The sequence below is a fragment of the Mustela lutreola genome, chromosome 15, assembly GCF_030435805.1.
Source record: "Mustela lutreola isolate mMusLut2 chromosome 15, mMusLut2.pri, whole genome shotgun sequence".
Classification (NCBI taxonomy): Eukaryota; Metazoa; Chordata; class Mammalia; order Carnivora; family Mustelidae; genus Mustela; species Mustela lutreola.
Genome location: NC_081304.1, coordinates 40,209,979 through 40,233,139, shown reverse-complemented (window position 1 = coordinate 40,233,139; position 23,161 = coordinate 40,209,979). Strand labels below are relative to the sequence as shown.

The window sequence follows — 23,161 nt, the reverse complement described above, 5'->3', positions numbered from 1 at the left end:
CTTCACCCCAGGTCGTGATCCCAGGGTCCTGAGATCCAACCCCACCTTGGGCTCCCTGCTCAGCGGGAAGCCTGCTTCTCCCTCTCCCTGCTCATGCTCTCTTTCTCTCTCTCTCTCTCCCCCTCTCAAATAAATAAAATCTGATAAAAAATTTAAAAAGTAATTCTAAAAAGGGGATTGTGAGAGGAATCAAGGTCTGAAAGGTATCAACACAGACGGATTTCTCAAGGACCAAGCAAGTATCAAGAAGCATCTGAGTTATTGAGCATCTGATTCATTTTTCCCATTCTTAACATAGTTGATCAACGATAAGAATGTAGAGATGTAAGAGCTCTGCAGAAATGGAACAGTTTCTGGGAACATCTGTGCTGGTGTTAGCTGTGGGTTTTTGGAGACACTAGGAAAAAAAAGACATCTCTACGCGGGTGAGAAAGACCCAGAAGTTCAAAGGTGACAGGAATTGTACAAGCATTGGCTCTTCTGGAAGGTTTGTTGTTTTTAGTACTTGGAGTTTTATTACTTACTAAAATATTGTATAGTACAGGGCCTGGTGGACTTCACTGGACTCAAAGCAGAGGCAACCTCCTGTCAGGTGACCCACAGTCAGCCCTGCTGTGTGTTGCCTTAAATCAGACATCACCACTCTTTGCAAGGAACTTTATTAGGGCTCTTTCCCAAATGCATTCTTCTTGCTCGGCAGCAGCTTCAGTTGCCAAGAGTAAAAAATAGGCGGGAGGTCCAAGTTCTAGGTTTTCTGAAGCTGCAATAAGGCAGTAGTTTGGTTCATTTTAAGGTTAACTGTTTGGCCTCCACTGTGCGTAATCATGTGCATAATCAGTAATTAGAATGGACTGCTGTGGATTTGGAGATGAATGTTACCTTGAGCTAGCTGAAGGGTTGGGGTTTCTGGGACCCTAAATAAGGCCACGCTGAAAGGAGTTACTTAAGGAAAAAAGTTACGAAATGCTGATTGTTAGTCAGCAAGTTCTAGAAATTTCTGGATCCCATATTGCCCTGGAGAGTCCTACCTTGTTCTTATAGCTAGGTGAAAGTTCCTGACAAATCACTTTCCCATACACGAAATAGATAACAGATACAGTTTGGGGATCTGTCTGCCATTGTTGGGGTACTCTAAGGTACATCACTGTAAGGTACATGTAATGTGCACTTTTTTCATCTGTTATAGGCCAGTCTTCTAAGGTGTGCTACATGATAGTGTAGATTAATCACAGAGCATATAAGCATTGATAGCATCTAGTCTTTTTTTTTTTTTAAACTGATGAGAAAATTGGGGCCCAGAGAGAGTCAGTGATAACTCAAGGTTATACTGCTAATTAGAAAGCTGATTCCCAAATCCAAGTTATCTGGCCCATTCTAGTGCTCACTTAACTCCTTTAATATAAACTGTGATCATGATTATCACGACAAATGCCATTTGTGTATTTAATGTTTGCCAGGTGTTGTGCTGAGCATTATGTATCTGTCATTGTAATTAACCCTCTTACCAACTCACCAGCAGCTGTTTAGCATTATATAGATGAGTAAACTGAGGCTTGACGACTTGCCTGGGGAAACAGCCAGTAACCGCTGGGACTAAGATTTCTGTCTAGTTTTGGCTGATTCCAAAGCTTTTATTTTTTTCCCCCTTTTTTTGGTGAAATATTTATATCAAAGGTGTAAAGTATAATATAACAAATACCCATCACTTAAAGAAGACATTACCAATCAGTTGAAGCCCCTTGTATTTCCTTCTCTTTCTCTCAAAAGTAAACAACCACGTTCCTAAATTTTTTTTTTTTAAGATTTTATTTATTTATTTGACAGAAAGAGACAGCGAGAAAGGAAACACAAGCAGGGGAGAAGGCGAGGGAGAGGGAGAAGCAGGCTTCCCACAGAGGAGGGAGAGGGAACGATGTGTTAGATGCCCTGGGGCTCGATCCTAGGATCCTGGGATCGCACCTGTGCCAAAGGCAGACACTTAATGATTGAGCCACCCAGGTGCCCCACTTTCCTAAATTTCAAATCTGTGCTCTTAACCACTAAGCTGTAAGTTGCATTTACTAAGAGCATTTGCTAGGAGCTAAGATTCAGTAATGAGCAAGAAAGACACATTCTCTGTCCTTGTGGAATTTCCTGTGGGTGATAATGAAATTCTTGTTCCTTAGTCTTTCCAGACACTCAGTAGCTGGTAGGAAAAGTAAAGTTTTCATCAAGGAGGTCTAGGAAGTCCTTCAGGAGATCAGTGGTGATATGCTGGATGTTTGCCTAGATGTTATACACGCATAGTACTGTCTTTAGAACCTACGTGTCTTAGTTCATTACTCAGTTTTTCCTCCTTGAGAACAAACTATATGCTGCTTTTATGAGCTTTTTTATTTTCTGCTATATTTAGAGCAGAAAATATCCCTTTCTCTTCCCACCTTTCCCTGCCCCCTTTCCTTTTTTTCAAGCACAATTGAGCATAGCACTTGATCCCTACCTCTTTCATAGCAGTTTTATCTATCTTGTTTAATACATTTTCCATAGCATCCCACAGAGTATGTAAGTTTAAACTTTGCATTTGGAAGACAGTCATGTGAATACTGAGCAAATGAATTGGTAGGAGTCTGCACAGGGAAGATGGGTCATGTAAAACCGTAAGTTAATACTGTCTGTATGATCTTCCGGTGGTTTTTTCCCCTAGTTTGTCCAGACATGAGCAAATATGCCAGAATAGAACTTGTACTCTTGGATAGAAGGTCTGTTGCAGTGTTTCTCAGTTTTTGAGCCATCTCTACTTCTCATAAATACCAAACTGTCATGTCCTTTTCATTCTGACAATTTTCTGAGTGTTCTACAATTCAGTTCAATTTTGACACTACCCTGAGTTAGCATCAGATCCTACAAGTTAAAGTCCAAGGTCCCCAACAAGATTACCCTTACTTTATTATTTTTTTTGAAGATTGTATTTACTTACTTGACAGCACAAGCAGAGGGAGCGGCAGGCAAAGGGAGAGGGAGAAGCAGGCTTTCTGCAGAGCAGGGAGACGGATGTGGGGCTCGATCCCAGGACCCTGAGATCATGACCTGAGCCAAAGGCAGATGCTTAACTGACTGAGCCACCCAGGTGTCCCTACCCTTACTTTAGACCCCACCTACAACTGGGGTCCCTAGATTACCCACACTTCTTGGCTGACTACAAGTTTGGAGCTTCCTGCAACCCCCTTAGGTTTGATAATTCACTAGAACAACTCACAGAACTTAGGAAAGTGCTATATTTACATTTACACAAATGAACAGCCAGATTAAGAGGTATGTAGGGCAAGGTCTCATAGGATCCTGAGCATGGGAGCATCTGTCCTCATGGAGTCAGAGTGTGCCACCTTCCTGGTTCATCATTATGTTCACCAACTAGGAGGCTCCCCTGAGCTTTGATGTCCAGAGTTTGTTTTTTTTTTAATGGGGGTTCATTATGTAGACATGATTGATTAAATCTGTGGGCTCACTCTTGCCTTCACCCTACCAGCTGCTGCGTTTTGGGGTGGGGCTGAAAGTTCCAACCCACTGATTGCATGGTTGGTTTTTGTGACAACGAGTCCCCATCCTAAAGCTCTCTAGGCCCTCCTGTCTAATCAAGATAAACTCAAGTTTGTTGAAAGAGACTGTAACAAAAGATACTCCTATCACCTAGGAACTTCCAAGGGATTTTGAAGCTCTGTGCCAGGAACTGGGTGGGGACAAAGATCAGATGGATTCTTTATTACATCATGCCCTCCTTTAATATTATTGGCAATTTCAACATTAATTGCACAGAGTAATTTTAGAATTACTTAGAATTTAGTAATTTTAGAATATATTTTTTTTCCTCAGAAGTTACCCTACTGTTCATAGCTCTTCAGCTGCTGTTAAGAAAAACTTTGAATGGGATAGTTCCAGAAGCTCCACGAGGTAGAACTTAATTTCCTAAATGGCAGGGCTGAAATGATAGCAATGCTGTTGTACTTGGGCAAGGAGAAAGTCAGATAATTCAGTCTGGCTGCTGTGCTAGAGGTCTTTCTCCCACTCATATAAAATTAGAAAATTCAGTTCATTATCAAATATTTGATTATTACGGTACTGTAGATGCAGACATGTTAAGTATGTACGTTGTATTCGTAACAGTTTAGTGTTCAGTTATGTGGCACAGAAGTAGCCCAAAGAAGGAAAGGGAGGGCTGCATTCGCCCTGGGATGTCTTTAGGGAAGAGGTAGAGTTTGTGCTGCGCTTGAGAGATGGTTAACATTTGGAAAAGCAGAGGAGGGAGAGGGAACGATGTGTTAGATGAAGAAAACCATGTGAGGAGGCAAGATCCATAATAGCCTGTTTGTGCTTACACAGAGCAGAATGGCCTTATTTGAGCAAACCATGCATGTGGAAATAGTGGGAAATGAGATTAGATAGATGAGGTGGCATTAAATTATGCATGATTTTTAAAGGCCAGCAGAATGTTTCACCTTGATGTGGTAGGTAATTGAGAGTCAAGGCTTTTGATCAGATGAGTTAGAAAATGAAAAGATGTCTAAGAGAGAGGGGTTGCCATTTGTATTCTGATGGATTTTAATAAGAGGAGAGGTTGGAGGAAGGGATAGAAAATATCCTAATTACAGAAAGGTGGGAACAGAGAGAAAGGAATTAATATTAAAAATTTCAGAGGAAAATTTGACAGAATTCGAATGCTCAGTACAGAGGAAGGGTAAATCAAGCATGGCCAGTTTTTGAGTTTTTGCTTTATGTCCTGATATGTAGAAAGAATATTCTTTTTTGGTGAAAATCTCATAAATCTGTTGGTATATAATCTCCATGAATTTAAAAATAAGGAAGAACTAGTGCCTTGATCAGGTGTATCCCCAGCACCAGAAATAGTGCCTCGCCTATAGAAGTCCTCAAGAGATATTTCTTGAAGGAGTGAAATAATGCATTTAACTTGCCATTCTTTAGGTAAATTTTAGGTGCCCTTTGTAAAAAAAAAAAATATTAAGTAGGCTCCACGCCCACTGTGGAGCCCTGTGTAGGGCTTGAACTCACAACCCTGAGATCAAGACCTGAGCTCAGATCAAGAGTTGGATGCTTAACTGACTGAGCCACCCAGACACCCTGCCATCTATAAATTTAGAACATGCCAGTTTTTACTACTAAATAGTGACTTTTAAAATAGTAATTGTTAACATTTTCTAGGAGCAAAAATTGTTTATATTTGTTGTAGAAAATTGGGAAAAGATGCAGAAGTACAAAAGCACAAAGAAAGTTGCAATTACGTTTACTTCAGAGATGACTGCTTTGGTGTATAGATCCTTCAGGGTTGTTTTTTTTTTCCAGTGTGAATACATATTTTTTATAAAATGAGGTCATATAGTAATTCTGATTTATACCTGTATAAATGTCATTTTTTCGGAGTAAAATGGAACAATTTGAGCCTCTAAATAATGACAGTAGTGGATCATAACGCATAGAATAGTGTAGGAATCCATGAGACCGTGCTGATATGAATCAGAAGGGAGTTTTTGCTTAAAGCAGAATGCAAAGTAATGTAGAAGGACTGATAGAAACACCACCACATAACCACCACTAAAGCAACACAAGACAGAACAAGCAACACAAGACATGAATGGCTGCTAAAACCAGTAGGTGAAAGTTTGATGAGAAACAGTATTCACATAGTCTCAACTTACAGTTGACTATAGTGGCTTGTAGTCTCACAGGATACTTATCAATTATAAAGGGAATGATAATAACCTGCAGACACCACATCCTCCAAGTGATGAAAATTAACATCACCATTAGTGGGACAAATTGACATAGTCTCCTTTCTACTGTGATGCACTTTGAGGGATACAGTATCATTTCTGGAATGTTCCTTTGCAGAATGCAAAACCTGAAATTATGAGATAACATCATACAAACCCAATTGAGAGAGAGTCTACAAATTAAATGACTTTTTTTTTTTTAATGCTGAGGCCATGAAAGATAAAAAGAGGAACTCTTCCAGACTAAAGACTAAGGAAACATGACGACCAAATGCAACATTAGATCCTGGGGGAAGAAAAAGATTTTTCTTTTCTATAAGAGATGGTAATGGGACAAATGGTGAGATGTGAAATAAGGTCGACAGAGTAGATAATAGCACTGTTAGTGTTAATTTCCTGATCTTGACAGTACACCGTGGTTATGGAAGAGAATGATCTCGTTTTTAGGAAATACATAACTTAAGGTGCTTAAGGGTTAAGAGGCATCTACAACTTACTCTTAAATGGTTTAAAAAGAGTAGGGGGAGGGAGAGGAAAGGAATGATAATATAATGTTAACATTTGGGGGATTTGGTTAAAGAATAGATATGACTCCTTTGTACTATTTTTGCAATGTTTCTGAAAGTTGATACTTTCTCAAAATAAATTAAAAAAAAAAAAAAAGTGGAACCAGAGCTGGATTAGTCACCAGTGAATCAGTGAATATTTTAATTAATTTATATAGTTTTTGTGTATGTAGTGCTTGCTGACTTTAGGGGCTATCATTCCTTTTCTGTATTATTTTATTTTTTTTTAAGATTTTATTTATTTGGGAGAAAGAAAAAGAGCGAGCAAGTGTGCAAGAGGGAGCAGGAGGCATAGGGAGAGGGAGAAGCAGCCTCGCTGCTGAGCAGGGAACCTGATGCGGGACTTGATCCCAGGACCCTGATCGTGACCAGAGCCAAAGGCTGACACCTAATAGACTGAGCCACCCAGGCACCCCATGTCTTAATATTTTTTTTAAAGTATGTTGCAGGAAAGAGAACACTGGCTTAGCCATCAGAAAGATGGGTTATTTTCTTAAGTCTGCAACTCATTTTTTTTTGTGAGCCCTTGAGAAATCGCTCTTTCTGGGTCCCAGGTTCTTCATCTGAATTTTGCAGGGGGCTGGATAAGCTGACATTGATAACTGTATTCTAGTGGTACTTTGAGATGGACTCTGGATTCACCTGACATGGTTGGAACTCAGAGAAGTGTTATCTTATAGTCAGCTACTTGAAAAAGGCCCAAGCCTTCAAACACGAGTAAACTGAAAAGATCCTCAGAAATCGGAGCTATAAGATACCTGTCGCTCAGTCTACTCTGAGTTTCCCCTATCAACACTTGTTTGCAGCATACCTTTTACGTGGTTTTGGCCCACACTCTTTGTTTTCTTTTTCAAGCCATTCATTATTTTTCCGGAGACTTGACTTGTGGTTTTCATCACTGTTTCTTTTAGTCATCATTTTAAAAAAGGAATGTGACTTTTCTTCACTTTAAAATTTTCCAGTTCTTTAATATTTAGGCTTTACCTTTGGAAACTAATTTGCCGTTATGGCAGAGATTAATAGGCGGGTGGATTGTTTTCCTCTAGAATCACAAAAGGATTTAGTTGATGCAGTTGAATGTATATGATCAGAAAGTGATGGGAATGGAAATGAAATTTCCAAATGAAAATGAAGATTTTTAAGTTTGTGCATTAAAAATCTTTCTAGAGAAAAAAAATCTTGCTAGGTTAGAAAATATAACAGGAAAGCTACTTTTGCTCTCACTAAGTTTTTCTATATGATAACCTAAAAAAAGAATGTACGGATGTCCAAAGCAGACACCCTTATTTTCTCTTGGTGAGGATGTAAGTTAGCTTGTTCTTTTTTAGAGGTGATTTAACAATAGTTATTAAAAATGAAAATTATGCATGCTAACGAGTTCACTTCTAGGAATTTACCCTGTAGAAATATTCATTGCAGCATTGTTTATAAAGGCAAAAACTTGAACAGTGCTCATCGTTAGAAGACTGCATTAATAAATTAGGACATGTCTTATGATGGATTCTTATACAACTGTCAAGAAATAATGTAAGAGATCTTTTATATTAATGTAAAATGGATTTCCTGCTGCTATTTTTAAAAATTGTGATAAAATATTTAAGGAATATGGTTTGACGTTTTAACCATTTTTGAGAGTATGGTTAAGGGACATTAAATACATTCACAGTGTTGTGTAATCATCAGCATTTTTTCCATCTAAAACTCTTTCATCATCCCCAATAAAACTCTGTGTTTATTACATAATAACTGTACCTTCACTCATCTCAGGAAATTTTTACATATGGACGTGGAATGCTACCCAAGTACATAATTAAACAATAAGGGAAGATTGTAAAATAGTATGAATGCTGCGATTCTACTTGTAAACTGTGTGGTGAATTATTATAATAGCATAAGTAAGGAAAAAATCTGGGAGACTTCATATACGAAACTGGTAGAAAGGGATTTGGGGGAAGATTTTTGCTTTTATATATTTTGGTAATTTTTTAGTTTTAAACAATGGGCACGTGTAACTTTCCAAAACAGAAAAAAAGATAAATTTTAAGCATTGTACTAAAACTGGGTGAGTTGGATGCCTCTGATTTTAGCTAATGAATAACAGACTCTGCTCTGTTGTTGAATTTGAGCTTATGGAGAATCTGGGCATTTTATTATTAAAATAATGATGTTTGTTTTCACAGCTAGAGTTGGGAAGACATCACTGATTATGTCTCTGGTCAGTGAAGAATTCCCAGAAGAGGTAAACATTTTTATGTCTTTTCTACATTTGAAATCTTTTTAATTTATCAAAATTGAGTTGAAGTGAAATAAGTTCTGCACTTTTTTGGCAGGTGTTTCCTTTCTGACAGCTGTGACTATAAAAGGGCTCATATTAGTTTACACAGGGTATCCCTGAAATGTAGCGCAGGAGCAAGAATCAAACCAGATCTGGGTTCACTAAGTCCTTTCCTTTTCCTCCTTTGGATCTTGGCTAGGACATTTGTCATCTCTGTGCCTTAGTTGTCCCATCTGTAAAATGGGAGCTGGAAGGGCTATTACAGATCATCTAAGCTGTTAATCGTTTCCTAAAAACAAAATGTTATTCATAACCCCAAAATATAAAATAGGCGAGTATCCTTTAGTTGAAATAAGGGTGAAATGTCTAGCTGGCTCCCCACCTGCCTTCCATCTGACACTCCCTGGTCTTTGAGGCATTAGTACCCCTAGGATTCCGACCACATATCTGAGAACCTTTCATATTATCCATTACATCATTTTACAAATGAAGAAACTAATTCATAACACCACTGAAAGGATTGTTGTGTGTCTCAAAGGAGGTAAGGTTAATGATAGTAGAGTAAGGTGATTTTATGATTATTGCAATAAATTTGTGTTCCAGAATGAGGGACTGTTGGCTTAGGCCTTATGTAAAGTTAGAATTCTGTTTTGGGGAATGGGATTGATGCAAATGGAATGAATACTATTTATTCTCTTCACGTAGTTAGTATTATTAGTCCCACAGTTTGCATTTCCTTTTTCTTTCCTCTTGTTTAGTTAGGAATATGTATAATCTCATTGTTTAGACAGGAATTCGGTATATTATATGGTAGTGTTTTCATCAGTTACAAATGCCATTATGACCATTCGTTGTTTCTTTTGTTTCCCCCCCTTTAAATAAGATACTGAAATAAGTAATTACTTAATTTGTGGAATGAAGTGTATCATCATCATCTGATCACTTGGAGTATAATACCTAAAAGTTTTCTATGATCATTTAACTGAGTTTAGAATTGTCATTTTAGCATAGTCCTCTTGGGTATGGATAAGAGGTTTTTAATTGATTTTAAAAAATCATAGTCTTCCTTTAAAAATGGAGTCATTTAATAAGGCTCATGTAGCCAATCAGTTATCTTCTAGAAGAAATCAGTTTTGATAATTTATTGTTTTATTTGAGAATTGCTTTGGATTAACATAGCTCCTCATTTGTAGAGTATCTTAAGCATCAAAAAAATGGAATGAAAATAGCATTTAAAAATCAAATGTTTGAAACACTGAATTAACTTAGGTATTGTTTTAGGCTGTGTTAGAGCTGAAGTATATTTAATATGTCCTGTGCCCACACAAGTAGAAATGTGCATGCTCTTTTTTTTTTTTTTTAAGATTTTATTTATTTATTTGAGAGAGAGAGATCACAAGTAGGCAGAGAGGCAGGCAGGGGTGGGGGGGACGCAGGCTCCCGTTGAGCAGAGAGCCAGATGCAGGGCTTGATCCCAGGACCCTGAGATCATGACCTGAGCTGAAGGCAGAGGCTCAACCCGCTGAGCCACCCAGGCACCCCTAAATGTGCATTTTTTTTTTTTTAAAGATTTTATTTATTTATTTTACAGAGATCACAAGTAGTCAGAGAGGCAGGCAGAGAGAGAGAGGGGGAAGCAGGCTCCCCGCTGAGCAGAGAGCCCGAAAATGTGCATGTTTTTTTTTTTTTTCTCTTTTTTAAAGATTTTATTTATTCAACAGAGAGAGATCACAAGTAGGCAGAGAGGCAGGCAGAGAGAGAGGAGGAAGCAGGCTCCCCACCGAGCAGAGAGCCTGATGCGGGGCTCGATCCCAGGACCCTAGGATCATGACCTGAGCCGAAAGCAGAGGCCCTAACCCACTGAGCCACCCAGGCGCCCCTGTGCATGTTTTTTTAAAAGAAGTGTTTTTCGGGGCACCTGGGCAACTGGGTTGTGCATCCAACTCTTGATCTCTTGTCTTCATCTCAAGGTTGTGGGTTCAAGCACAAAAAATAAGCATTTAAAAGTATAATAAATCTTCGAAGGATAAGTATGGGTGGAAGGGGATAATATATAGGTGAATTTACATGATCTGTTAACAAGTTTGATGGATAATAGCTGAAGGTTTTTTTTTTTTCTTCCTTTTCTGTGTTTGTTTGCAAATGAAGGTTCCTCCCCGGGCAGAAGAAATTACCATTCCAGCTGATGTCACCCCTGAGAGAGTTCCTACACACATCGTAGATTACTCAGGTAATGAATATCCTCTTGTGGGTGAAGCTGCAGGGTTAATTGAATAGTCCTCAAAGAAGGGGTACATACTGAGCTTTAAAAAATGTGCCAGGATAGGCGTTCCTTTTTCTCTAGCAGTAAATAATCATTTCCTAATCTTGTCTCATTTATATCTCCTTGCCAACCCCCACCCCATACCCCACATAAAGCCTCCATCTTGTAGTTCTCTGTCCTAGATCTACTAAGCTGGGTTCCATAATAATGAAAAAGAAAGAGTGATGATAAATGACGAGTAGTAGATAAATCATTACCCTCCTTGACTTGGCATGTTTGCAGAGGTAAGTTCTGGATTAGTTTTGTTATCAGGCATTCAGGAATGCTCTTATGATGTAGAAAGAGTTCTGAGTTTGAGAATTTGAGTTCTAAATTTGTTCTTTAATTTATCAGAATTGTCCCCTCCCCAAAATAACAGTTAAAACAGTTGTCAGCTTGCTTACATTACATTTGTATTGCTTTTAATAATTTAAAATTTTTCTACCCACTAGTACTTACTTTTTTTTCTTTCAAAGATTTTATTTATTTATTTGACAGAAGGGGGTGGGGAGAGTGGCAGACAGAGGGAGAAGCAGGCTCACTGCTGAGCAGAGAGCCTGACGTGGGGCTCCATCTCAGGACTCTGTAATCATGACCTGAGCCGAAGGCAGATGCTTAACGACTGAGCGACCCAAGTGCCCCTCAGACTTACTTTTTAATCACTAAATTATTCTGCTTGTTCTGGGACTTCTTTAAAAAAAAAAAAGGAGGCGTGCCTGGCTGGCTCAGTTGGTAGAGAGTGTGACTCTTGATCTTGGGTTTGTGAGTTCGATCCCCACATTGGGAGTTAGTTGTAACAGATGGACCACTCTGATGGGTTATGTTCATAAAGTGGGAAGCTATGTGGGGGCAGGAAGTATATGGGGAATCTCTGTACCTTCCACTCAGTTTTGCTGTACATTTAAAACTGCTCTAAAACATAAAATCTGTTTGTAAGAATGGCATAATTACATTGGTAATACTTTGTTTTCCTAAGCTGGTATTCCACATACTTTAAAAGTGAAATACCAGGACTTGCAGTCCAGTACATATGATTATCAAACTCTTAAAATTTGGCTAGTCTAAGCTGAAAAGTGCTGTAAGTATAAAATACAGGTGGAATTAGAGAGTTGGTATGAGGGGTGACTGGGGGTCTCAGTAGGTTAAAGCCTCTGCCTTCGGCTCAGGTCATGATCCCAGAGTCCTGGGATTGAGCCCCACATCGGGCTCTCTGCTTGGCGAGGAGCCTGCTTCCTCTTTCTCTGCCTGCCTCTGCCTACTTGTGATCTCTGTCTGTCAAATAAATAAAATCTTAAAAAAAAAAAACGACTTGGTGTGAGAAGAAGAATGTAAATCTTATCATAATTCTTTTGTTGAGTACGTGATGAACTTTTAATATTTTTGATACCTTGGATTAAATGAAAATGTACTTTTACCTGTTCCTTTTTACTTTTTGAACAGGAGAGGGGCATAGGGAGAGGGGCAGAGAGAACCTTAAGCAGGCTCCACACCCAGTGCAGAACCTATCATGGGGCTTGATCCTATGACCCTGAGATCGTGACCTGAGCCAAAATCAAGAGACAAACACTTGACCCACACACCCCAACCTTTTGAGTTTTTAAATGTGACTATGGCAACATTAAAAATGACATACATGGCTTGCTTGTCCAGCTGCTAGACAGCACTATACCAGAAGCTGAGGGGGTTGGACGCTTTCTGTGGGAGTCAGCCTTATAACCTGCTTCATTTACAAAATTATTCTCTTACCGCATTGGAGTTGAAGCCATTACCCATTGATTACTCAGCATACGAAAATATATTTAAAATGTGGCCAGTTGTTTAGCATAAATTAAAATATCATTATGCTCATGTATGGTATTAGTTTGTATGTCAGAAATAACAGGCATTTTGGGGGGAGAATATTTAACATAAGGTAATCTAAATTAATGTCTGTTACTGTGTATCTCTTCATTTGAATGCTTTTTAAAAAATTTATTTGTTTATTTGAGCTAGAGAGAGCAAAAGCCAGAGGGGCAGGGAATCTCAAGCAGAGTCCCCGCTAAGTGCAGAGCCCAGTGCAGGGCTTGATTTCCTGACCCTGAGATCATGACCTGAGCTGAAACCAAGAGTTGGACGCTTCACTGACTGAGCCATCCAGGCACCCCATTCATTTGTATGCTTTTTCATCATGGCTCTCATCATGCATATCCCCTGCACTCTGGGGTTTTATGTACATCCACCATTTGAGACCCATTCCTGCCAGAGATACGTGCTGGAAAGGGAACTCTTGACTCATCACTATCATGCTTGGGTTTTGCTTCTGGGACCTACTTTCTTTTTTTTTTTTTTTTTTTTTTAAGATTTTATCTATTTATTTGACAGAGATCACAGGTAGGCAGAGAGGCAGGCAGAGAGAGAGGGGGAAGCAGGCTCTCTGCTGAGCAGAGAGCCTGATGCAGGGCTCGATCCCAGAACCCTGAGATCATGACCTGAGCTGAAGGCAGAGGCTTTAACCCACTGAGCCACCCAGGCGCCCCTGGGGCCTACTTTCTTAAGATACAAGCTCTTAAGCTTGTATTGCCCAGATTCTCACCTGGCCTTCTGACCCTGTGTGTATGGACTCTTTGTCTGGGCTTCTGACCGCAGCACCTAGTCTTCTAGCTTGGGTTTCTGATCTCTTTGGCCTGACCCATCTCAGCTCTGGATCAGATGCTGGCCTAGATTTATCACACAATGCCTTCTGCTCTTCGTGCCCCTGGTAGACTTGTCTTTCAGTGCCAGCCAGCTTCCTTATTGTAGTCCAACTCTTTCCTTCCCTGGCTTGCCCTTGGCTTTGGCACCTCATCTGGCTCTACACTACTACATAAATGTCATGGGGGATGAAGAATGTTGGATGCGTGCCATGTAGAATGTTAGCTTGGCCATTAGTTTTTATGAAAATGTTTAAAATAATGAACACCTTTTTAACTTTGTCATTTGTAGAAGCAGAACAGAGTGATGAACAGCTTCATCAAGAGATATCACAGGTGGGTTTAAAAAAAAATAGCTGTGGGGTTTTTTTTGGTGATAATTTTGTGAGTGTTGTTTATTCTCTCACTTAGGTCTTTTCAATTCTTTGTTGTTAACTGCTGACTTTGATTGTGTATTTTTGCATTAAGTTCTTAGGAACTCTTTACTCTTGGAGGCATGCTAAGTGTGGGGTTTTTTTTTTAGGTTTCAAATTTTAGTCTTCCTTTAGCCCAAATATGTTAATTTAGATGCTACCAGTTACATTTGTGTTGTTTAAAAATACCATTAATTTCTTAATTTTTTCTTGTAGGCTAATGTCATCTGCATAGTTTATGCTGTTAACAACAAGCATTCTATCGATAAGGTATGAGCGTGTGACTTTCTTCAGTATATCTAGTTAAATTTCTATGGGTGCACTTTTAAAACTGATCTTCCATTTAGAGTTTTCAGAGAAGATCCTCACTGTGGCTTAGCTTTTGTTGATTTTCTTTTTAGGTAACAAGTCGATGGATTCCTCTCATAAATGAAAGAACGGACAAAGACAGCAGGTATATTTTTTTTCCTGTGAAACTTTGTATATTGAAAAATGTCAAACTTAGAGAAAAGTTGCAAGAAATCGTACAGTGAACACCTGTAAACCCTTCACTTACATCCACTAGTTAACATTTGCCATGTTTGCTTTACCTATAGGTCTTTCTCTGTTTCTGCACAGATGCTGGTTTTGGGAGAAATTATTTGAGACAGCACATATATTTGTGAGCAAAGCAGAAAACCAAGTTCTGGTACTAGAATGATTTATAACTTCTGACCGTAAATATTTTGATCACTGATCTTCCATTATTTCTTTTTCTCAAACCAGTGCTTAAGAAGTCTCTAGTTTAGAATTCCTCTTTATCTGTATCGTAATTGCCTTCTCTGTGGAGGTGCCCCTTGGGTGAGGAACGGTTTCCCCTTGTCACTGATTACTTACAGGGTGGTGTGTGTAAGGGCACGGGACTGGGAGGAGAGCGAGTGCCCTCTGAGATCTGGCTTAATCCACTTGACTTCATTGAGCCTTCCTTCCTCCTCTGTAGTGGAGACGAGGTTAATGCCAGTCTTGGCTGCATGTGGTAATTTTGAGAATCCAGTGAAATAATGCACTTGTACTGCTTTATAAGTTCTCTAAAGATTGCTAGAGATCTTTATTAGGAATGTATAGAGGGAAATTTCTTGGAAATTCTTTGGAAGATAATGTGTGATGGGAAGAAGTAAGAGTATACACCTTCTGTATTTTTCATATGAACAGAATGATAGTTCTGGGTGTAAATATTTTCATTTTTAAGTCAAATGGAAACCAAAAATTTTTCTTGCAGTATTATTTAATGGAACATATTATTTATGAGGCATTCTTAAACATTAGGGAAATCAGAACTAATATCTATGTATTGTACACATCTGATCCTTTATTTAATTTTTTAGATTTCTCTGTTGGCTGGACATTTTTGTGCCTTGAGACTGTAAAGATCTGGTTCTAACCAGATGAACTTGGTCATTGACCCTGGCTCATGTATTTACAGAGGGAGACTTTGTGACTGTGTCTTGAGCTCTGATGGCTCCTCTTGGTCATAGTTTTAAACTTTGAAATGACTTCCTGACAAGGTGAAAAGGCGACAGTAACCCCGCAGAACTATGCTAGCCACTGTAGTAGACTCTAGTCAGTTGTGGTGATTTGACTGCAAATTAAGTAAAATTAAATAAAGCTAAAAATTCAGTTCCTTGGATACACATAGCCACATTTCAGGTACGTGGCTGGTGGGTACAGTAGTGGACAGTCTGGATAAACATCATTTCCATCAACATGGAAGGGCCTGTAAGCTAGGGCTGCCTTCGTGGGGCCCACAGCTACATGGTCCTGACCCTTGGTCGTCTTGCCGCATGCTTGAGCTGTTTCCACAGGAGACTCTTCAGAGAAGGCAGTTTTTCTGGACTCTTTATCAAGCACCAGGTTGGACCCCTGATTTAAAAAAAATTAGTTTCACTATGACAGCTTCCTAAAATTCTGTGGCTAATTTTGTGGCCCTTTTGGTATCCTCTGAAAGTAGCTTTTAACATTTGAAGATCAAATTGAATTTTCTCAGATGTGGCTCTTTTGTTTTTTTTTTTTTACCCCTCTCCAAATCATATGAGCATACTTATTTTCTTGTGCTTGACTTGTCCCTAGGGGGTCTGTTTCTTTATTATATGGACCTTACACTTTCCCAGTAATTTCTTCCCGAGCCTCATATCTTAAGTTTATGTTTGTTGCACATGTATTTTTGGTAGGACTTTCATGCACTGTTGTCACAGTCGTTCTTTTTTTTTTATTATTGGAATAAGTATGTTTAATAAATACAGGTAAGTAATTTCTTAAACTATAAAACAGAAAACAGCACAATTACATACAATAAGAAGATGCACAAGCCTGACATAACTAAAATGTTTCCATAGTTTGTTAATCTCCCGAATTTGTGACAGGTTGTCAAATCTCAATATTTTTCCTCTTTTGGAAGTTTGAGGCGGAGATAGGCCACCCTTCCCCCCCCCTTCTTCCTGTATGTATACACACTCATACTCCTACATTCATCCTGTGGTTATGGAAATACAAATTATTTTTTGCTGAGAAGGAAGAACCTTCATTTAACAAACTTTTATTTAGTAAAATACCATTAGCCAGATATTAATGATACTGAAGATTTAAAAACTAATAAGACATGTTTCATGCTCTACTATTACAAAGGTCCATTTAAAGAGATCGGGTTATGAAGGCACTTCAGCATCAGCTTGGGTATAGATGCACTCAACCCACGTGGCTTAACTTGGGAAATTATAGAAGATCTCTCCCTATTTCCTGTAACATTCCTATTTGATTTGCTTCCTAAGAGACACATATCATACATATAGATTCTACTAACTTCAAAGAATTTTTGTTCTTCTGGGGAATATCTATGAATTTTTTTCATTATTCCTGGAAACTAGCAGGCACAGTAGTTCTTTTTTTATTTTTATTTTTTTAAGATTTTATTTATTTATTTGACAGAGAATGAGAGCACAAGTAGGCAGAGAGGCAGGCTGGGGAAGTGGGGGAGCAGGCTACCCACTGAGCAGAGAGCCCGATGCGGGGCTCAATTCCAGGACCCTGGGATCATGACCTGAGCCGAAGGCAGAGGCTTATCTAACTGAACCACCCAGGTGCCTGTCGCAATGGTTCTTAATCACGGATGCCCATCACTGTCAGCTGAGGTGCTTTCAAAGAATATAGGTGCCTTTTCCCCACCCATGGAGTTCTAGAATCTGTAGGTTTGGAGTAGAGCTTGGACATACGTAGTTTTTGAAGCTCCATAAATTATTTCTATACACCTTTAATTGCAAACCACTACATTTTTGGAGACCCTCCTGTCTTTATTAGGGATGTATATTTGGGTTATATAATGGGCCAGTCCTTTTACCCATAACCACGTTGGGGGTGGAGGGGACAGAAATAAATGCACGTAAGAATTTCTCTTGCTTTCTGGAGTTCCAGCAAGATGATTTTCTTTTTCTCCAAGCTCTCTTGCAGGATGTACAAATAACAGTTCCCTACTAGACTAGCTCTCTTTGATAATCCCCATTTAGATTTCTGATAGGCCTGTCAGACACAAAATCCTTAATTCCCTGCCTACGCCTCACTGTCCCCTCCACCCCTAAATCAGTCTTTTGTGACTCAGGAGATCTTATTTTGTCTAGCCAAAAACCTATATATTTTTCTTGGTTTCTGCCTTGCCCTCAACCTCCATATCTAATCTACCACTTGTTCCTATCAGTTCTGCTTCTAAAATTGATCTCCAGGGACACCTGGGTGGCTCAGTCTGTTGAGCCTCTGCCTTCAGCTCAGGTCATGATCCTGGGATCCTGGGATCAAGCCCTGAATTAGGCAGGCTTAGCAGAGAGCCTGTGTCTCCTTCTCTCTCTGCCTGCTGCTCTCCATGCTTGTGCTCACTCTCTCTGTCTCAAATAAATAAGATCTGCTCTCCATGCTTGTGCTCACTCCCTCTGTCTCAAATAAATAAGATCTTAAAAAAAAATTAAATATACCTCAAATCTGAATACTTTCTCTCCATCTTCACTGTCCTAATACACTACCACATTTTAAAAAGCCTTTTATTATTGAAAAAAAAATCAGACACATACAAAAGTAGAGAAGATTGTCTAATGATTCCCTCTGTATCTGTCACTGGCGTCAACAGTTGTCAGTTCATGGCCAGTCTTGTTTCATTTCTTATTCTCCCATTAGGATTGTTTTGAACAAACCATATTGTCAGTGTTTCAATACGTATCTCCAAAAGGCAACATATGACTCATTTTAAAATGTTGATCAGGGGCACCTGGGTGGCTCAGTGGGTTAAGTCTCTACCTTCAGCTCAGGTCATGATTTCAGGGTCCTGGGATCGAGTCCTGCATCGGGCACTCTGTTCGGCAGTGGGCCTGCTCCCCACCCCCCAACTCTCTGCCTGCCTCTCTACCTACTTGTGATCTCTCTCTCTGTCAAATAAATAAGTAAAATCTTAAAAATAATAAAATGTGGATCAGATCCTATTGTGTCCCTATTCCTAATTCTTCACTGGCTTCCTGTTTTACACTTACAATAAAATGCACACTCCCTACCGCAGCTTATATGTCTGGCCTTTGCTCCGCTTTCCAGCCCCTTTACATACCTCTTTCCCTTTGCTTAGTACTTTCCACCCTCTCTGATAGTTTTCTGTTCTTTGGACTCACCAGGGTGTGTTTTCAGTTTGAGCCCTTTGTGCACACTGTCCCTTCTTGCACAGCTCTTTCCTTCCTCTTCACAGGGCCCATTCCATCTCATCCTCCTTTCCTTGACGCAGATGCCACCGTGTCAGAGAGATTTTCTCCCGATTGCCATATAATTAGCCCCTCCCGTGACTATCCCATATCCTCCCCCTATTTACTTTCTTCATTGCACTTACGGAATTGGAAAATGTATCGCTTATTTGCTTATTGTCCATTTTCTGATTTTTCACTATTAGAATGGGCAGGGACGTTGTCTGTCTTGTATCCTTCATGCTCAGAACAGTACCCGGCTTATAAGAAATACTCAGTAGGTGTGTCTGGTGGCTCACTCAGAAGAGCACATGACTCTTAATTTCGGGGTTGTGAGTTCAAGCCCCAGGTCGGGTGTAGAGATTACTCAAGAAAATAAATTAACTTTCAAAAAATTTTTAAAAAGTACTTAGTAAATATTTGTTGAACATGAACATGCTATCTAGGGGACTGGAACTGACTACAGTAGCAGGTTCATATTGGGGGATTAAGTGAAGTTAATTAGAATGGTTATTATACACTTTAAAATAGATATTTTAGGTCTTCTGCTTTCCTTATTATTGCAATATATCCTGCTTTTTCAGGCTGCCTTTGATACTGGTTGGGAACAAATCTGATCTGGTAGAATACAGTAGTATGGAGACCATCCTTCCCATTATGAACCAGTACACAGAAATCGAAACCTGTGTGGAGGTATGCCTTACCATTCGATTTAGAAATGTACTGCTGGTGAATTCTCACTAAACTGTGGTTTAAAATAGGATGTGAGAAGGTGTGGGATGGAATACATTTCCTGCTGTTTGTGAAGTCATGTAAACCAAATACAAAAGAGAATGCAGAATTGGCTTCTGAGTCGTTTGTAGACATTAATATTGTGATTTCAACAAAGAAAATTTTTCTCTTTCTTCGAGCAATCTTGTTATTACCTTATATCGATAGTTTAAAAATTGTTTTTAGCTCCTGTCATTGCTTTCAGAATATAACATTTTAAACTTTTTTTTTCAGTGTTCAGCAAAAAACCTGAAGAACATATCAGAGCTCTTTTATTATGCGCAGAAAGCTGTTCTTCATCCTACAGGGCCCCTGTACTGCCCAGAGGAGAAAGAGGTAAACCCCTGCCCCCCAGGCTGTGATAGTAGGGGCTGGAATATGTAGGTAGTAACTCTAGTAGTGATTTTTAGTAACTCTTGAGTATTCTTCTAAACTGATGAAATTTTAAAAAGTCCTTATCTTTAAAAAAAAAAAAAATCCAAAAACAATTTTTCTAGGTATTTCAAAGACATTCATGTTAAATACCGTGAATAGTATTCCAGGTCAAACAGTATTTCAGAAAATGCAATTAAAACAAACAGCAGCGGGGGTGCAGCTGGGTGGCTCAGTGGGTTAAGCCTCTGCCTTCAGCTCAGGTCATGATCTCAGGGTCCTGGGATCAAGCCCTGAATCAGGCTCTCTGCTCAGCGGGGAGCCTGCTCCCCCCGCTCCCCCGCCTGCCTCTCTGCCTACTTGTATCTCTCTCTCTCTCTCTGTCAAATAAATAAATAAATAGATAAATCTTTAAAAACAAATAGCAAAGTCTGAAGATTTACCTAATAGCCTACTTATTTTGCTAGTGTAAAGTTCACAGACTTAAAAACACACAAATGAAAACCTTGTGTAGGGGCGCCTGGGTGACACAGTGGGTTAAAGCCTCTGCCTTCGGCTCAGGTCATGATCCCAGGGTCCTGGGATTGAGCCCTGCGTCAGGCTCTCTGCTCAGCAGGGAGCCTGCCTCCCTTTCTCTCTTTCTGCCTGCCTATCTGCCTACTTGTGATCTCTCTCTGTCAAATGAATGAATAAAATCTAAAAAAAAAAAAAAAAAAGAGAGAGAGAAAACCTTGTGTAATCAATTTACACGGGTACAGCATGTAACACAATTTGAATAATCCTTTTTGTTTCATAGCTAAGAAACAGTAATATCTAAAATGTAGCAATATTTGCTATAGACTTTTGTCTTTTTTTTTAAAAAATATTTATTTATTTATTTGACAGACAGAGATCACAAGCAGGCAGAGAGGCAGGCAGAGAGAGAGGAAGGGAAACAGGCTCCCGGCTGAGCGGAGGACCCTGGGATCATGACCTGAGCAGAAGGCAGAGGCTTCAACCCACTGAGCCACCCAGGCACCCCATAGACTTTTGTCTTTTTAAAAGAACTTATGTATTTGTTTTTTAATTCCAGTATAATTCATGTACAGTGATGTATTAGTTTCAAGTATACAATACAGTGATTCAGAAGTTCTTTATGTTACTCCGTGCTCATCATAGTAAATGTACGCTTGGGGTGCCTGGGTGGCTCAGTCAGTTAAGTGTCTGCCTTTGGCTTGGGTGATGATCCCTGGGTCCTGGGATTGAGCCCTGCATCTGGCTCCCTGCTCAACGGGGATTCTGCATCTCCCTGCCCCTCTGCCACTCCCCCTGCTTGTGTTCTCACATGCTCTCTCTATCTCTGTCATATAAATAAATAAAGTATTTTAAAATGAATGGTTAGGGTGCCTGGGTGGCTCAGTGGGTTGAGCCGCTGCCTTCGGCTCAGATCATGATCTCAGAGTCCTGGGATGGAGTCCCACATCGGGCTCTCTGCTCAGCGGGAAGCCTGCTTCCTCCTCTCTCTCTCTGCCTGCCTCTCTGCCTACTTGTGATCTCTCTCTGTCAAATAAATAAACAAAAATCTTTAAAAACTTTAAAAAAATAAATAAATAAAATAAAATGAATGGTTGAATGAATGAACCCTTAATCCCCTTCACCTATTTGCCATAGACTTTTTTTTTTAAGATTTATTTATTGATTTGTGAGAGAGAGAGAGAGAGAGACCGTGCATGGGTGTGCACGCACTCCTGAGCTGGGGAGAGGGGCAGAGGGAGAGGAGAGAGAGAGAATCCTCAAGCGGACTCCACACTAAGCAGAGAGCCTGATGCGGGGCTCCATTCCAGGACCCTGACATCATGACCTAAGCTGAAACTAAGAGTTGGCCACTCAACTGACTGAACCACCCAGGTGCCCCTGCAATAGACTTGTATAGATATACCACATTTTGTTTATCTGTTCATCTGTTGATTGACATGTGGGTTGCTTCCATTTTTTGATTATTGTGAATAGAGCTGCTATTAACATTCATACAGAAGTTAGAATACCTCTTTTGATTTCTTTTAGATGTATATTGAGGAGTGAATTGCTAGGTCACATGCTAGTTCTCTTTAACTTATTTGGATTCACCAAACTGAATGGCAGGTTCCAATTTCTCCATGTCTTTGCCATGTCAGTACCTGTTATTTTCCTGTGTGTGTGTGTGTGTGTGTGTGTGTGTGTCTGTTTGTCTGTCTGTGTGTCTGTGTACACACTTTATAACAGCCATCCTAGTGATGGTTGTTTTGATTTGCATTTTTCTGATAACTTAATGATGTTGAACATCATGGTGCTTATTGACTATTGTATATAGAGAAATGTTTATTTCAGTTTCTGCCCATGTCTTAATTGAATTAACCTTAAAAAAAAAAAAAGATTTATTTATTTATTTATTTGACAGAGAGAGAGAGAGAGAGAGATAGATCACAAGTAGGCAGAGAGGCAGGTGGGGGTGGGGGGAAGCAGGCTCCCTGCTGAGCAGAGAGCCCAATGTGGGACTTGATCCCAGGACCCTGAGATCATGACCTGAGCTGAAGGCAGAGGCTTAACCCACTGAGCCACGCAGGCACCCCTGAATTACCTTCTTATTGTTGAGTTTTTAAAAAATAAAAGTTGCACATTTTTTCCGGGGAAAGTTTATAGTATCGATGAGTGGCTGCCAGGCTTTGACTTATGGACCGAATTGGCCTGCCACCTGTTTTTGTACAGCCTGTGAGCTAAGAATTTATTTACTACACATTTTTCACTGTTTGGGAAAAAAAATCTGAAGAAATAATATTTTGTTATATGGGAAAATTCGATGACTTTCCAATTTCATCGTTTGTGAATAACATTTTCTTGTAACACGGCCATACTTGTCCTTTTCTGTTTGTCTGTGACTGCTTTCCTGCTGGAGAGGCACGAGTTGCTGCTGCAGAGCCCTCGTGTGGTGTGCTCCCTCCCCCTGCTGTGTGTGCACCACTGAGCATGCCGACACCATTATTGACTTGACGGCATGAATACCCTGGGCACCGGCACCTGAGCATCTTAGTGTTTTATCATCTGTGCATTACCTACATGCCAGAACAAAAGAAATGGATGGCAAAGCAGACAGATTTTCTGAGCCCAAACTTTAGTTCTTGCATCGTTTTTTGTTGTTGTTTTTTAAAGATTTTATTTATTGGACAGAGAGAGAGATCACAAGTAGGCCGAGAGGCAGACAGAGAGAGGGGGAAGCAGGCTTCCTGCAGAGCAGAGATCCCAATGCGGGGCTCGATCCCAGGACTCTGAGATC

General features: G+C 39.7%; 1 protein-coding gene across 9 annotated transcripts in view; it reads left to right on the top strand.

Moving 5' to 3' along the window:
- Window positions 1-23,161, top strand: part of RHOT1 (ras homolog family member T1) — a 62,119-nt gene that overhangs the window by 8,150 nt on the left and 30,808 nt on the right. For 8 of the 9 annotated variants that reach the window (XR_009347838.1, XR_009347837.1, XM_059147650.1 and 5 more), the window contains exons 2-8: window positions 8,509-8,567; window positions 10,752-10,833; window positions 13,867-13,910; window positions 14,204-14,257; window positions 14,389-14,441; window positions 19,314-19,422; window positions 19,735-19,836. Coding sequence is in view for 7 of the 9 variants with exons in the window: in XM_059147650.1 (XP_059003633.1) it covers window positions 8,509-8,567; window positions 10,752-10,833; window positions 13,867-13,910; window positions 14,204-14,257; window positions 14,389-14,441; window positions 19,314-19,422; window positions 19,735-19,836 (503 nt within the window). In the remaining 2 variants the exon portion in view is untranslated. The remainder of the gene's footprint in view (window positions 1-8,508; window positions 8,568-10,751; window positions 10,834-13,866; window positions 13,911-14,203; window positions 14,258-14,388; window positions 14,442-19,313; window positions 19,423-19,734; window positions 19,837-23,161) is intronic. The other variant, XM_059147651.1, reaches the window with a different exon arrangement.